We start from the raw sequence: 15,983 nt of genomic DNA, 5'->3' as shown, positions 1-15,983 counted from the left end.
TCCATAAATTCCCTTAATTCCCATTATTCCCATGTAAAGTTTCCAATATGGAATATTTCCAAAATTCCCCAGCTTAACTTCCCATGGAAACCGGAAATTTTCCGCCCCTTTGCAACCCTAGCTACTACTGATGTATCACGTGTTTCCTTGATCTGATTGGTTGCAGGTCTCTTATTGTGTCCAGAGCAATTTTGGTCTTGTCTGTTGAACACACCCCCTTGCTTTTATGAAAATTAACTGAAAGGTTCCAGACTAATAAGCATTTCCATTTAGTCTGGCAATATCAGGCTAGAGCATTTCATCTCAAAGGTTATCTATGAGTTTGGATTCTAAATGAACCAACCTGATAATGAAGCATCCAAAAATGCCATCGTTATTGTGGTGTCTTCCACACCTTTTTACTGCTCTACTACCTGTTTAACGGCTATCCTCTGCCTCTCTCCAGTGGCTGCCAGACATGGGCTCCAGAGTTTGGGCAAAGTTGCTGTCAGCCGGCGGATGCCCCCTCCAGCCAATCTGCCCAGCTTGAAGGCGGAGAACAAGGGCAACGACCCCAACGTCAACATTGTCCCTAAGGACGGCAGCGGTTGGGCATCACGACCTGAGGGAGGGGAGGAGAGGTGAGCCAGATCATTTATATTGCTTTCTCAGTGAACTCAAGGTAGAGGCTAATTTCTATATTCATTGGTTGGTTGATTGTGGTTGAACTAAACAATGGAACTATAACATCTCTTGTACAATCTAACGCTGTGGTTAGCAGGCAGCAGGAGACCCCGCCGCCACAGCCCAAACCCCCACCTCCTCCAACACCGGAGCCCTCTATAGCAGCCAGCCGGTCCTGGGCCAGCAGCAAGCCACCAACACAGCCAGACGGTGAGTCTAATCAGGACTAGTAGATTATTAATCATTAGTATGATCATATTGGTGTGGATTTCCCAAATAACCATTTTTTAAAAATACCATGGTATTTTAAGAAGGAAGAAGTTCACCTTCACCATTGTTCATGAAACAAAGATGGTTGTAAATAGGAATCGTCCCAAAACATTTACCATTAGTATATTTTAGATGGTGGATTGAGGAAACTAATGTTGTTACTAATTTAGCCCTGGGTCTTTCCCTTGTCCCTGTGCAGGGGCCCCACGTGTGAGCAGCCAGTTTCAGCAGGAGTTCCCCAGCCTGCAGGCAGCTGGAGAGATAGAAAAGGCAGACGGACAAGAGGAGGAGCCTTATGGACCTGGACCCAGCCTTAGACCTCAAAGTACACATCACACACTTACTATATTATACCGTTTACACTTTATTTATATTCATTTTCTATGTATAATTTGTACATTGGTTAAATAAATGTAGATTCGTTGTTCATATAGCAGTTAATTGCTTTCACTACCTGTCCAAAGTCCTAAACCTTTTTGTACCATAGGATTCAATTTCAGATAGTTACCTTTTTATATAACGATATAGTAAAACTAGAATTTGGAAAATGACTATTTTATCAAAAATAATTCACCATATTGGCTAGTTTCACCTGCATGTGGAAGATATGAATGGTTTATTGATTATTATTATTATTAGGGCTGTTAAAATTAGCGCGATAACGCGTTAAAGCAATCTTATTTTAATTAGATTAATAAAAATTGACTCGTTCTTTTTTCTTATTTTTGTTTTTAGTTCCACTTACTTTAAATTGAATTACAATTGCAGTAAGTTACTGCTTGTTTACGATTCCCAAATCTGAGGTGCTACTTATTTAAATTTAACTACACTTGTAGTAACTGCCTGTTTACAAATCTGTGGTGTTCCGTAAGTTTCATATTCAACCCACACAGAGTGAGTCAATAAAACTCCCAGTCAGTAAAACTCCCAATAAAAGTTCACTTGGTTTAGTTTTTGCTTATTAAGTACATTTGATATGAATGTTAATGTGTCATTCCATTTGCTAATCTCATTAAACTTCAATTGGAATGGATTTAAAATATAATTTAAGTTAACTCACCAATACTATGCAATTAATCGCGATTAAAAATGTTAATTATTTATTATTATACATTTTTATATAGGTTTCGGGCCGTCAAATCATCAGGTAATACAGGTCAAACCAGGTCAATAATCAGGTCAAATCAATGTGTCTGTTGCTTGTGTTCTCCTAGATGTTGGCAGCTGGAGGGAAGGAGGGGGCAGGAACCTGAACGCTGCACCCAGCCCCCCTGAGATGGAGGGCGGTCCCCTGGAGGAGGGCGGGGGCCCAGCCCCAGTCACCGCCTCACCCCCAGGGGAAGCCGAGCCGGGCCAGACCCCGGCCAGTGATGGCCGGACTCTGGGCAGTGATGTTCAGAGGGAGAAGAGGGAGGGCAAGGAGAGGCTGCCCCCCACTGGTCCCCCTCAAGCCAAACTCAATGGGGGTCAGCAGCCTACCTCGGGGGCACCTCTGCAGTTCCAGCCTCCTTTCAGGAGTATGATGCCCCCTTATGTACGTGTAGAATCTTTCACCTCCTGAACTCTCTCTCGTACGCACAGATACTTGTGTCATGACCGTTTATGTTTGACCTAATGTTTGTGTTTTTTTATTTCTATATTTAGATGTTCCATGCGTATCCTCGAATGCCCTTTGCCCCCGGCCAAGCGAGCTTCAGGTACACTGTCCCACAAACTGCATCCAAGTCAACTCACATGTTAAGACAGACTTGCAACGCATTCTGTATGCGGCATGTGTTTTGAAACCAATGGAAGGCAAATATTGCGAATATCCATTTGAATGGTCATGTCCTCCACGTGTGCAGGCCCCCAAGACCTGGCCGTCCTCAGCAGGGCCCTCCTCAGCAGGGCCCTCCTCAGGCGTGGCTCCAGGATCCAGACAGGCCATCCATCGTCAGCGCCACAGAACTCAAGGAGCTGGACAACTTGGACACTGACGCTGACGAGGGCTGGGCTGGTACGTACTGATGGCAGGGAGAAGTTCATCTGTATCTTTCCTGCTGTGTTATTTATATTGTCAATATCCCCATTGCTGATTCTTTTTTTTTTTACTTTAAGAAGGTTGACTTAAATGTTGGAGTAATGGCTTGTTGAGACGACACTTAAGAGAGTACATGCTCTCATGTTCCTATTTACCTGTGTTGTGCAGGAGCTCAAATGGAAGTGGACTATACAGAGAAACTCAACTTCAGTGATGATGAAGAAAACCAAGCTGCTAAAGAAAAGGGAGATGCCTGGTGAGTCTTGTATGGATATATAATTTGATGTGTAATGTACAAGGAAGGACGGTAAAGTACTCAGATATTATGTTAAATGTATATGAGGTTTGATGTATTGTTTCATACAATATATGAAGTGGTATTGCAGCATACTTGCAAAATGGCTATGGGCTCTATATATCGTTGATTAGGCCCAAACTGTACTTGTTCTGAACAACTGTACGTTTCTGCTATAAAATAATCCTCTTATGATTCTGTTTTTAAGGGAGTGGATGGGTAAAGTGGAGAGAGTGAGACCCCGGCCATCAGACGGCCGGGGTGGAGTGAAGGAAGGCTCGGAGGACCATGTTGGCAACAAGGGCTCCCGGGCAGATGGTGTAGACCCTAGAGCGCCCTCTCCTGGCAGCCACGGGCAATACAGTAAAAGTACAATTCCACAGGACTACAAGGTGAGGCTTTAAAAAGGAGAAAACCCTAAAAGATACTCCCTACTGGGTTAAACATGTTTCAGTTCAGAGAAACCTAATGATAAGAAAACAAAAGTCCCTTATCTATAACTTCTCAGGGCCAGAGTGCTGGTCGTTCAGCAGCTGCCGGAGTCTCTCGCGGTGCCAAACCACCGACTGCAGCATCTGGAGAGGAGGACTCGGAGGCCTGGCGACAAAAGCGCAAGAAGCAGTCTGATCTCTCGGAGGCCGTGGAGCGAGCCAGGCGCCGGCGGGAGGAGGAAGAGAGGCAAATGGATGAGCAGCGGCTGGCGGCCTGCGCTGAGAAACTAAAGCGCCTCAACGAGAAGCATCGACCCGCAGTCGAGAACACACCAGAGCACGCCGACGAGGAAACGGGTGCTGCACTTGACAAAACGCCCCCATTGGCGGTTCCCCCTCCTGTGTTGAATGCAGCGCCGTCGATACCGCAATCCCCGCCCTCGACGATGCAAGCTCCTCCACCAGACAAGGAGACGCTAGAAAGGGAGAGGGTGGAGAGGGATAGAGAACGGCTGGAGAGGGAGCGGCTGGAGAGGGAGAGGGTGGAGCGAGACCTGGAGAGGGAGAGGGTGGAGAGAGACCGGGACGAGCGGGAGAGGGAGATGCGGGAGAGGGAGGCAGCGGAGGCCAGTGTTGAGGAGGAGGTTCACTTCGTGGCACATCAGCCTAGTCCTCCGGTCCAGAGATCTGTTGTTGTGGCTCCCGACCCTCCAAGTGGAGCCGATGGCTCCTTGTCAGACCATGTCCCCCTGGTTGAGAAGGGGCACTCTGACAGGACGTCCATGCCCATCAGAGACTATTTCAACATCGATGACAGTCGAGGTGAGCCCAGCGGGACATACATGTATGATATGTGGCAGGTCTGGTAAAGACTGTTTGACAAATGGGATCTTGCATGCCACAATCCTTGATCTGAGGTTAAACAAAACATTTGTGGTCCGATAGGAGCTGTTACAATTTTGTGAGTATTAGTCATAATGTAATGTTTATTAATGTACAGAGTTTACTTACTTTTACATTATTAATTATACTTTTGATGCATCCTAACTCTGCGGCATCTATGAATGTGATGAAACTGAGCATTTTTGCCTGGATAGGCTCTTATGTGATTGTATATCCTTCTTCCTATAGATGAACCCCATCTTTCCTTACCCCGTATGGACCCTCCCAACCCTGAAGAAGTTTCCATCGCTCCCTTGGAGCTAGAGGGGGAGAATGGGACTGGCATGCGACCCCCACTGACCTCGGGCTACTCCAAACAGTTCCAGAAATCTCTGCCTCCGCGCTTCCTCAGGCAGCAGGTATGTGTCTGAGGCAGTTAGATGGCTATGTGAAGGCTCTGCCTTTGGCAAAGTATACAAGGAAGATGTCCCTTCACAACGAAGAAAACACCTTCTAACTTTGAGATCATTTGTTTGCACATTTGTTTGATATAATGTGCGTTATAAATAAAATGTATTATTATAGTTAACCATAGTTAACCATTGTTAACCAAAACTTTACTTGATGAGAGTAGTAAAATCAAACTGTTCTTCTGACTGATTGTGATTGACTGATTGCTCTCCCATTGCCTCCCAGTAAACAAACAACCTTACGTCTCCTCTTACCGGAAGTAAAAGAAAGCCACGATGGAATTCACAACAAGCCGTTTCTAGGCAGGGCCCCGTTTCCCGAAAGCATCGTTAGCCTAACAACGTCGTCAAAACCGTCGTACGATCATGGCAGAATTTTCGGACCGTTTCCCGAAAGAATTGTTACGTAACGACGTTGTTAAAACCGTCGTAACTAACGACGGCTACAGGGGTACTCGTAGAGCACTAGGATGCATTGTTACTATAGCCTCAGTGGAGTCACCAGCTGGACATTCCGTGTATTGGATGTGTTTTATTAAAACACGTCATCCAATACCACTGAATGTCCAGCTGGCGCAATTTCGCAATACCCCAAAAACAGTGGTTCCCGCATATATATTACTCGTAGACTACTGTTAGATTTAAACAGCAAAGACAGAGACATGTTAGAAGTCAACACAAATATAACTTATTGCAGCAATTTAAAATTCCAAAAATCCATGCGCAGTCAAAATGTAGGCAACTCTATCACAAGGCATATAATAAAATCAAATGATTCCGTTGCTTGTGTGGGAGGTCGCTTGCGAGTGGCACTTGCTGTCTCCCTCTGATTTTAATTCAACCATCGTGGTTAAAATGTCCTCATATTGATCAATGACAGAAGACATACTGTACATGAATCATGCTGAGACCAGCGGGTGTCGGATAATTTCTGCAGGCGTTTTTTGTTGTGATTGTTTGCCATAAAGCACTGTAGGCGCGTCGGTGAGGCTGTGATGAAGTTCACTATTTTTTGGACCGTGTCTAGACAGTTACGAACATCCCTGACCTTAGTGGAGTGGAGAATCGATGCGTGCCATTCCCGCTTACATTGCCCGCATCATCATACCCCTGCCCAACAATATGGGCAGGAATCGATCTAGACCAGCAACAGCAATAGCCGTGTCAATGCCTCTGCGTTTGAATGAATGGAACGTTGCATTTTTAATGTTGACATCAAAGTTTCTAGAGTGAGCGGCGCGTCAATCACTGAATGAATGAATGAATGAAACGGAATGCAGGAATCAGAAAGTCTGCCCTCTTTGCGGCACAAAGCATGTTTCAGAAATCAGCACATTTAAATAAATGCTATAGGCCTAGTTGTCACACAGACACATGCTATTTTTTATTTTTGTAATATGGAATTATTTCAGGGGAGAAAATGCCGTGTAACAATGTACGCATAGTGCGTTCGGGATTAGGACTGATATAGCATATGTCGGCCTAGACCAAATCAATTGTGTTTTAATATTTGTAGCATTCATATTAGTCATCTTTTCGTAGGCTACTCTGCTGTTGGCCTTGATGGGGAGATATTTTTTTGCTACCACAAAATAGTTTAATCCAACAACATTCCTGCGTCTCCCCCTCATACGGAGCCCATTTCAGCACCGTGTCAGTAGACAGCTACAATCCTACGACGTCGTAAGAGCAGAGCACGCGCGTTCATGTTAAGATGAGTTTCGGGAAACGCTCCCCTAAAATTAACGATGCATCGTGAGATCCATCGTACGATGGATCGTACAAGCATGGATCCGTCGTTATCGGGAAACGGGGCCCAGCTCAGTAACTGTGATTTGCGGTATTCATTTAATCCCCCTTGTGGTAACTTTGTGGTATTGTAGTCTTGCCAACCATTTACATACCCAAAAACATATGTAAAGCACAATAGGAGAAGGAAAAAACGGAAAGCATAATAGGGCCCCTTATAAATAGGGCCCCCAGCATAAACAAGAGGGTAAAATGGATCCCACAGCAATGGGATAATATTTAGGGAGGACATAGTATTGATAACCCTTCATTTTATACCAATGGATCTCTCTTCAGGAGCAGATGAAACAGCAACAATGGCAGCAGCAGCAGAGTGGCGGGTCTGTGTCCCCATCAGCCACTGGGACCGGGGTTTCACCCACACAGCAGCAGCACCGTTCCGTATACCAGCCCATGGGTCCTCACCATCAGCACCTGGCCACCATGGGATTTGACCCCCGCTGGCTTATGATGCAGTCTTACATGGATCCCCGCATAATGTCTGGACGGCCACCGATGGACATGCAGCCCAACATGCACCCAGGTATAGGGCTGCACAGTTAACGTCATATTAATATTAATCGCAAGGTCACAATTCATATATAAAATAATTCAGAAAATATATATTAAAAACTAAATTAAATCAGGTTTATTCCACTAGGTTACATTAAAATCTTATGTCACTTAGTTGGCACATTGATTTATTATTGTTTTTCTATTAACCGTAGGTGCCACATATTATGACTGAAATGCTTTTCTGGTAATTCCAATCAACCATCTCAATATCTGGCAAAATATTTGTAATTATCTTTTGTCATCGTGAAGCCCTACCCAGGTAGCAATACGCGCCACTTTGGTTGATGAGCTGTAGAGTGTAGCACTGTTCCCACTGTCAGGATGTAGCTGTGAAGACCCTACACTCATCCATGTTCTTTGTGTGTCTGGCTTGGCAGGGAGAATGGCTCCCAAGCAGATTGTGCGCAGGGAGCCAGGAGACAACTCCAGCTCCAGCTCAGACTCCTTTGACCACCTGACCCGGCCCAGTCGAGACCACGGGCTGGCCTCGGAACCACGTATGGTGTGGGGCCCTGATGCCTACGCCCAGTCTGAACCCTTGCCCTCGGTCACACCTTCTAAAGGAAGGGAAGATTGCAAGGAATCCAGGTAGGAAGATCTCAACCCCCCGGGACTGCATGTACATGCAAGAAAAATCCCCACGTAACCCACAGAAATCACTTGTAAAGAGATTTTTATATTTGATCCAAGATGTTTTTTTTGTTCTGCAGGCTGGATTCTGGGTTGGATCTGGACAGAGGCCTTTCTGCCATGTACCCCCAGGACCACAGTTCACTGGATTCGCGAAAAACTGACTTTTTCCGGGACCCCGCAGAGGCACTGTCTCCATTTGGACATGGCCAAGATGACCTCACACGCCCTCTGGACAGAGCCCCTGTGGGTGCTGGTTTCGACCTGGATGACCCAGGCCTGCCTAGCGGGGAGGAGGTGGAAGCCCTTGGCCAGGCCATGCTTCAGAGGAGCGTGTCCCATGGCTCAAACCAATCAATAAAAATCGACGAGCCCAGGTTCGAAGTTCTGTCCCTGGGTGCTAAATCTATGGAGCTGCTCGACGCGGTGGAGAAAGCCGAAGAGAAGCTACGGAATGAGTCATTTTCCCAGCCATTGAGCAGTAGCCGGGCTACAACACCGGCTGATATCCTCCACAAGCCAGAGAAGCTGGCCTTGCCCGCCTCCAGCAAGCAGAAAGCCGAGCTGCGCTGGGGCGGGAGGTCCGGAGCCTGCCGAAGGGAGGGTCCAAATGGAGAGAGGCCCCTGCGCCGGTCGGGCCCTATAAAGAAACCCGTCCTGAGGGACATGAAGGAGGAGCGCGAACAGCGGGAGGAGAGGGAGAAAAGACACGAGAAGGGTGAGCGAGGAGAGAAGCCCAAAAAGGAAGCTGCACCTAAAGCTCAGTCCGCTGCCGCCGCCGTTTCAGAGGGGTCCAGGGCTCCAAGTGAAGGCCCAAGAGAGGCAGCCGAGCCCACTGAGGTAGGCCATGACCTGCAAATGGTAAGAGACTCTCAGCCTTCTTCTGGAGTCCCAACCGTGTCTTCACAGGAAGAGAAACTAGAGAAACCAGCAGGTCATATCAAGCATCCAGAACCCAAACTTCCCCCCAGGAAAGAGTCAAATCTCCCTCCACGGGCATACCGGCGTGAGGAGCGAGAGAGGGATAGGGACCGGGAAAGGGAGATGGACAGGGACCGGGAGTGGCCTGCAGACGGCTTTAAAGGTCGCGGCCGCGGAGAGTATTATGCCAGAGGTAGGAGCTACAGAGGGACATACGGTGGGAGGAGCAGGGGGGGTCGCGGTCGTAGCCGAGGGGAGTACCCTTACCGGGATCCTCGCGCCCAAGGTGATCTCCCAGTGGGCGGGGCCGCTGCTTTCCGGAATAGGGAGGAGAGCGAGACGCGCAGCGAGAGCTCTGACTTTGAAGTCATGCCCAAGCGCCGGCGGCGACGTGGTTCTGACACAGATTCAGAGAGCGAGGGCGGAAGAGAGTCGGCCAGTGACACGGGTCCCTCGGACCGAGAGCCCAGCACTAAACCCAACCGACCGCTCAGACGGGAACTGCCCAGCGAGGCCCGGCCCGCTCTCCACAAGCCGGGCTTCGGACCCCCTCACAACGGGGAGAGAGGTGGGTTAAGAGGGGAGGATGAGAGCAGGCCCAAGCCAGGCTTTCTCCCCAAGGGAGAGCCATCTCGGCGGGGTCGGGGAGGGCTGTACAGCAGGCGTGGCGGAGCCAGGGAGCGAGGAGGCTCCCGCTCGGTTCCCCTCAGGAGGCCTGGTACTAGAGAGTCCTCTCAGTGGCCCTCCAAACCCATGGAGACCTTCAGGCCAGAGGACACGGAGTCTGCATCCTCAAGATATGACCACCCAGCTAACGATCGCCGGCCTCCTAAATACGATGGCAATAAGTTTAGGGAGGGGGCGCCTCAGGGTAGCAGGGAGAGGCCTCGTCGGCCAAGGCCCGCCCGGCCCCCCAGGCAGGACAAGCCTCCGCGTTTCCGTAGGTTGAAGGAGAGGGAAGCGGCAGTGTTGGCTGGGGGAGACACGGCCTCCATCCCCCCTGCCCCGCTACCCTTAGTGCCGGCAACCAGCACCACTGCCGTCCCCTCCCCTGTGCCCCACACCATGTCCCCGGCCATTTCCAGGGCACCGGGAACCCCAGTCACCATGCCTGCAGAAGTAGGTGCCACCGTGCCTGCCCCTGATGCCTCCTCCCACACCGAAGCGTCCCTGCCAGACACAGGCAGCCCCACCGTCACCATCGGCGGCACCAAGTCACCGGACCTGTCTAACCAGAACTCCTCGGACCAAGCCAACGAGGAATGGGAAACGGCGTCCGAGAGCAGTGACTTTAACGAACGACGGGAACGGGAGGAGAGGCGGGGAGCGCTTGAGGCGGCCAACGCAGCGGCCGCCGCAGCTCATGCATCTGCCCCTCCACCCGCTGCCCCTCAGGGCTCCATGACCCCCACCAGGACCCCGCCTGACACAGGTCACAGACGCGACGGCACTGCAGCCTCCAAGAGGAGCTTCTCCAGCCAGAGGCCTCCGGATAGGCCCAACCGCAGGGGCAACAGCGGTCCCAAGCCGGGTCGTGGCTACGCTGCAGGCAAGGGTGAAAGACGGGGAGGAGCCAAAACCGGACGCAGAGGGTGAGTTTCAAACAAATGGGCCCTTGTGTAATTCTTGAGGCTTTAATTGGTTAAGCTTACTCTTAACAGCACAATGGATAAGACTTCAGCATGTTGGTTAGAATAACTTTTCCTGTCAGGTACAAAGAGTAGGCCAATTGATGCTACTTTCAATGATAACCAACCTTTTTATGTGCCTGATTCGTGCTTGGCTGTGTGACGATGCTTTACAAGTAGGACAACTGGTCTGTATTACACATTTCTCCCGAAACCCAACATTTCCTAGCACTTGCAATACATTGCCCTTGTTGCTTAAGAGTTACAGGCTGGCAGATTCTTCATGACGAGCTAAATATAGTCTCTGCCAAAGGTATCTTTAGTCTGTTCTCTAAGGTGGCATTTCTGCTGAGGAATAAAATGTGTGCCCGCCTACTTTTAGTGTAACACCTATTAGAGATGTTAATTTCCTGTTTACCATGTGTATTGTGACAGACAGTAGTAGACTAGTCAAATAAAGCATGATATAATAATAATAAAATCAAATGCCTGCTTTCAAAGTTATCAAAAAGTACTAGCCAATGAGAGGCAGAGTAGGGCGGGTCATGAGTTCTTCCGCTGCTGCTGATAAAGTCTTGTGCCTTACAGTGTTTTGCTGCGTGGAGAACACAAACACTGTAAGGTTAGGCTTAATTATGCAGGGATAAGTTTAGCTCATTACGTGAGGAGTAGGAAGCTGCTAATGCACCGGCTCATCCAAAAACAAAACACAAACTCTAGAGATTATATCTTACCTGGGGAAATAATGCTTCTTGGCAACCTATGATAAACAAAATATCAACACGGTGCCGTTTCCACCCTTTAATAGTTTAAGCAGGAATGTCAGGACATGATGTAGAGCTTACAAACTAATTAAACACCTGAACATTAGCGGCAGCTGCCAATTCATTCCTCCCGTTCCCCTGTGTGGCCATCAGTGTTAAACCCTGGATCTGGATTACACTTCCAACCACAGTGGCTTAGCAAATACCTGGAACAAGTTTGATTACATAATTGACGCATACTCTTGCTTTGCCACAAACAAGAATGTGTAAACATCTTGGTTTTAGAAAAATAAGTTTTATTCGTGATGTATTTGAAACCACTACAGACACAGACCTTGTATTAACAATAATGACAGAGGTTATAAGATGCAAGAAATACGCTAAACTAATGGGTTGGAACCATTGCAAAAAGGTTTGCAATGGTTTATGGGATGAGTCGTTCCTCCACTAGTTCTCAAAAATAATGTACACTGTCTTAGGGCTGGGCGATATGGCTGAAAACTATCACAATATAAGTGTTTCATATCGGTCGATATCGATAATTTTTATGACCTATTTAAAATAAGGACCAGGAGAAAAATATAAACGTAAACTGTTTTATTTTAAACTTAACCTTCCCCTGATTGTAGGCAGACAGGGAAAAGGAATGTCAACACAACCATGGAAAACTCAAATAAATATAAACAAAATGAACATCACAATGAAAACTTAAGTTATCAATTATAAAGGGCTCAAAAACATGTGCTACAAAAAAGTGTTCTAAAAATATTTGCAGTGTTGAATGTAAACATAGAGAAGCCTGAGATCTGAGAAGAACTATCTTCATATATATTATTTACAATTTCGTTTCTCACATTGCGCTGTTTCTGTTATGAAACACACGAGACGAGATGGCGCAGCAAAACTTGATACTGTTACATGATTGGCCATTGGCGTGTCGCTCCATACGTTGCTCTCTACTCCAGGTATCAGAGGACACGTGCCTTTGTTCATGCAACCAACCTTGCTTCCAACCTTGGAACCAAGCGGAAATTTTTTTTTTATCGAACGCATTTTCTTTTGATATTGATTACATGTCTATCGCAATACATATCATAATCGTTTTAGTGCCCAGCCTATTATTTAAGGGGTCAATTTGACCCGATTCAATGTTTACTGTCTCCATTAACATGGTTAACATACTTTTTTCAGCTCGATTTTTTACGACTTGGGGTAAACATGAAATACAAAAATTAAATAAAAAACATGTCCTGTACACATCGGTGTTGTTGGGTTAATTTTGACCCCTAGCACTAGTGTGTGTGTGTGTGTGTGTGTGTGTGTGTGTGTGTGTGTGTGTGTGTGTGTGTGTGTGTGTGTGTGTGTGTGTGTGTGTGTGTGTGTGTGTGTGTGTGTGTGTGTGTGTGTGTGTGTGTGAGAAAAACAGTTCCCACAACATCTCTGACAGGACTCATAACAACTCTGATTATTCTCGCAGCACGGGGGGTGGGGCAAACATAACCATGGGAACTCGGATCATTCTTGCAGTATGTTGGATGGGGCAAACATAGTTCCCGCGAGAACTTTGATAATTCATGCAACATGGGGTTGGAGACAAACTTATATGGGCTGCACACACAGCCCTCTAAACCATTTCTCTTTGCATTTGTGCCTCAACTAAACATTTTGAAAATAACCACCAGACAGAGGACAAGATGTGCTGCCACTGATATTTTGTCAAAGATCTTTCAGGTTGGAAGTGAGTTAGATGAGGATGTGAATGAGACTGAGGATAATGTTGAGGAGGACCCTGATTATTTAGCTTCCTCCTCTGATGAGAATGAAGCCAGTGAGATAAGATATACTGACCTGTGGTTTCTCAAACACAATCAAACCCCGTTGACGTATCTCAACCACCAAGTGGTTGACATGACATCCAAAAAGGGAAAGCTGCTATGGTCCTCTGGATACTTGATGTATAAGGGGAGGTTGGGGGCAGTCATGTATTATTTACTGGGCTATAAAGATGGTCAGTAGAAAGGCCTAAAGTAGCTGAAAGAGAAACTTGGTTAAGACTTTCATTTTCTGCATGTTTACATTGCCAAACATCAAAGTTGTAAGTTTATTTGAACATAATAGGAGGGTTAAAAAAAGTCATTTTTGAATTCTGTTGGCTTTAATTGGATTGTTCAAAAGTGTGTGTATACAAAATATTTAAAGCAGATGCCTGTTTAATCCTAATACCAAAATATTTGAGGTGCGAAACTAGCAATCCAGTTGTAAACCTTTATCCTTTTACATAGCCTTAATATAAGCTGTACTGTATAATTTCAGCGACGTGTCATATCGTGATTTATTTAGTGTATATGGTCCCCCAAGCATGTGTTTGTCTCTGACCAAATTTACATCCTATGTATCCCACAGTGCTGCAGGACAGCAGAATGTAGATTCTTCCTCAGCAGCTGCAGGCTTGGTGGCCCAGAGAGGCTCTAAAGATCTGCCCGCACGCCGTAAAGATGATGCCAAACAGGCCGCCAAGAAGCCCAAAGAGAACGCTCTCTCCCAGTTTGACCTCAACAACTACGCCAGTAAGGAAACATGCTTTTTTCCCTTCTTCAGTCTTATCATTTGATTGTTTGGGAACAGGGTCACAAATTAACATTTTCAATTTTGTGTTGGAAAAACGGCAAAATCGAATGGCACTTTTTCATTATATAAACCTCATCATCCTACCAAAAGGTCAAATCATTGCAGGTGTTAATGATGGACACTGTTTTGTATGATCTTTTTTTTTTTTTTTTAATCTCCAGTCCATCTGTTGCCATTATCCGAGCAGTGCACTCAGTAAAAGACAAATGTTGGAGTGCTGTGTTTGTGTGTCAGCCTAACTCAGTCTTCCCCCCCACTTCAGGTGTAGTGATCATAGACGACCACCCTGAGGTCACCACCACGGAGGACCCTCAGTCCAGTGCCGTGGATGATGGCTTCACCGAGGTGGTGTCTCGCAAGCAGCAGAAACGACTGCAGGATGAGGAGAAGCGGAAGAAGGAGGAGCAGACCACTCAGGTGAGACAATGGCGGATGGCTCTTATGTTACTTAAGCACATCTCTATTGAGGTTAGTGATAAAGTCCTAACACCAGCAGTTCTCTTGCAGAACTGGGGTAAGAAAGGCTCTGGAGAGAAGGGAAGAGGAGGTGGAGGAAAACTGCCACCAAGATTCGCAAAGAAACAGTCATCACAACAGAACCATCAACAACAAAACTCCCAGCCTCAGCCCTCGCTGGCTGCTTCTATATCTAGTACCCCCTCCCAGCCCCAGGCCCCCATCTCTGTCCCCCAGCACCCTCACCCAGCCCTCTCTCAACCAGCCACTGTCCCCCAACCTCTGGAGGGAGTTGTGGCCCCTCTGCCTCCCATCGCCTCCCCTGCCGTAGACTTCACCTCCAAGAGCCTGCCGCCTGCCACCTCGCAAGCACACAGCACCCTCGGTACGGAGCTTTGGGAGAACAAGGTTTCCGGCTCCGCTGGGCTCCCTGATGTCAAGAAACGTGAGTAAGACGGTGAACACACTCCCCAGTGTATTGACTTGATCGGTAGTTTAAAGGTGCTGTGTGTAAATCCTAGGGGCACCTTGCAGTGCGGTTCACAATTGCAACAAGCAGAACCCCCCCCCTTACCTCTCCTTTTTCCAGCAATGTAAGAAAAGCTGCGGTGGCTTGTAATGGCAAGTTTACACCGGCGGGTGCGCTTAGGCCCAGCACGCCTTGGCCCAGTAGTGATGGTGCAGTTTGACCCAGCTCAGTTACGGCTCTTGTTTCCGCCGCCGACAGTACCCTTATGGTAGGGCGGGGTTAAGCCGGATGGCGATAGCCGCGGCAGCTACTTAAGCATCGTGACCTCATAGCAGCCCGACAGAGTGTAGCCTTCTAATAAATCCAAGGAAAAAGAAGAATGTGACACAATAAACAAAGAGCAACAATGTAGGACATCCAAGAAGGACCGCAAACTTTGCACAACATTTTCTTCAATAAACTAAGGTTTCGCTGTTGTCTAGAAATACCTTGTGGGTACTGCGTTTGTTTGTTATTATCCCAGTGTCACATGTAAGTGACAATTCTGTCGACCAATCAATGGACGGTGTGTGTAGCTCAAACTTGTTGGCACCCTTTTAGACATCTTGCTACCCCAACCGAGGATTACTAGATGCCACTCAATTCTACACTCTGCAACTTTAAGTCTTGGATGTGGCTGCATGCACTTTTTGCTACTGTACTGATGCACGTTGGACCTTGGCTATAGCTAATGCATTGTGTTATTTATTCCAGTTGGTCCAATCAGCCCATTACAGCCACCCTCAGTCAGTGCCTGGAACAAACCACTCACATCTTTCACAGGCACTGTGACCACTGAGGTAAGACTCTTGCATGCTTTGTCGGTCATTTGTTGACCGCATTGAAAAAAAACATTCTTTATATCAATGGTTCTTAATCCTAACTAGAAAATGCATTTCCTGCAGAAAAATGCGTGTGAACGCTAAGAGCTGAATGAAAAGCGCAAAGCATGCTGAAAAATCTAAAATGCAAAATGAGTAGAAAAAAAAACAGAAAAACCCTGAAAAGTCAAATGTATTGCACTGCACTGCTGAGCAACCTGGAAGCTGAAAT

General features: G+C 47.1%; 1 protein-coding gene across 5 annotated transcripts in view; it reads left to right on the top strand.

Annotated features, from left to right (window-relative positions):
* Positions 1-15,983, top strand: part of prrc2c (proline-rich coiled-coil 2C) — a 38,705-nt gene that overhangs the window by 7,102 nt on the left and 15,620 nt on the right. For 3 of the 5 annotated variants that reach the window (XM_084473002.1, XM_084473001.1, XM_084472999.1), the window contains exons 3-19: positions 446-620; positions 758-873; positions 1,133-1,258; positions 2,148-2,467; positions 2,578-2,630; positions 2,778-2,929; positions 3,122-3,209; positions 3,457-3,640; positions 3,757-4,501; positions 4,811-4,980; positions 7,117-7,363; positions 7,773-7,983; positions 8,106-10,538; positions 13,742-13,905; positions 14,229-14,383; positions 14,474-14,867; positions 15,645-15,730. In XM_084473002.1, coding sequence (XP_084329128.1) covers positions 446-620; positions 758-873; positions 1,133-1,258; positions 2,148-2,467; positions 2,578-2,630; positions 2,778-2,929; positions 3,122-3,209; positions 3,457-3,640; positions 3,757-4,501; positions 4,811-4,980; positions 7,117-7,363; positions 7,773-7,983; positions 8,106-10,538; positions 13,742-13,905; positions 14,229-14,383; positions 14,474-14,867; positions 15,645-15,730 — 5,819 coding nt within the window. The remainder of the gene's footprint in view (positions 1-445; positions 621-757; positions 874-1,132; positions 1,259-2,147; positions 2,468-2,577; positions 2,631-2,777; positions 2,930-3,121; positions 3,210-3,456; positions 3,641-3,756; positions 4,502-4,810; positions 4,981-7,116; positions 7,364-7,772; positions 7,984-8,105; positions 10,539-13,741; positions 13,906-14,228; positions 14,384-14,473; positions 14,868-15,644; positions 15,731-15,983) is intronic. The other 2 variants (XM_084473003.1, XM_084473000.1) reach the window with 1 other exon arrangement.

This window comes from Micromesistius poutassou (genome assembly GCF_964030765.1).
Source record: "Micromesistius poutassou genome assembly, chromosome: 9".
Classification (NCBI taxonomy): Eukaryota; Metazoa; Chordata; class Actinopteri; order Gadiformes; family Gadidae; genus Micromesistius; species Micromesistius poutassou.
This window is presented reverse-complemented; position numbering and strand designations above follow the sequence as displayed.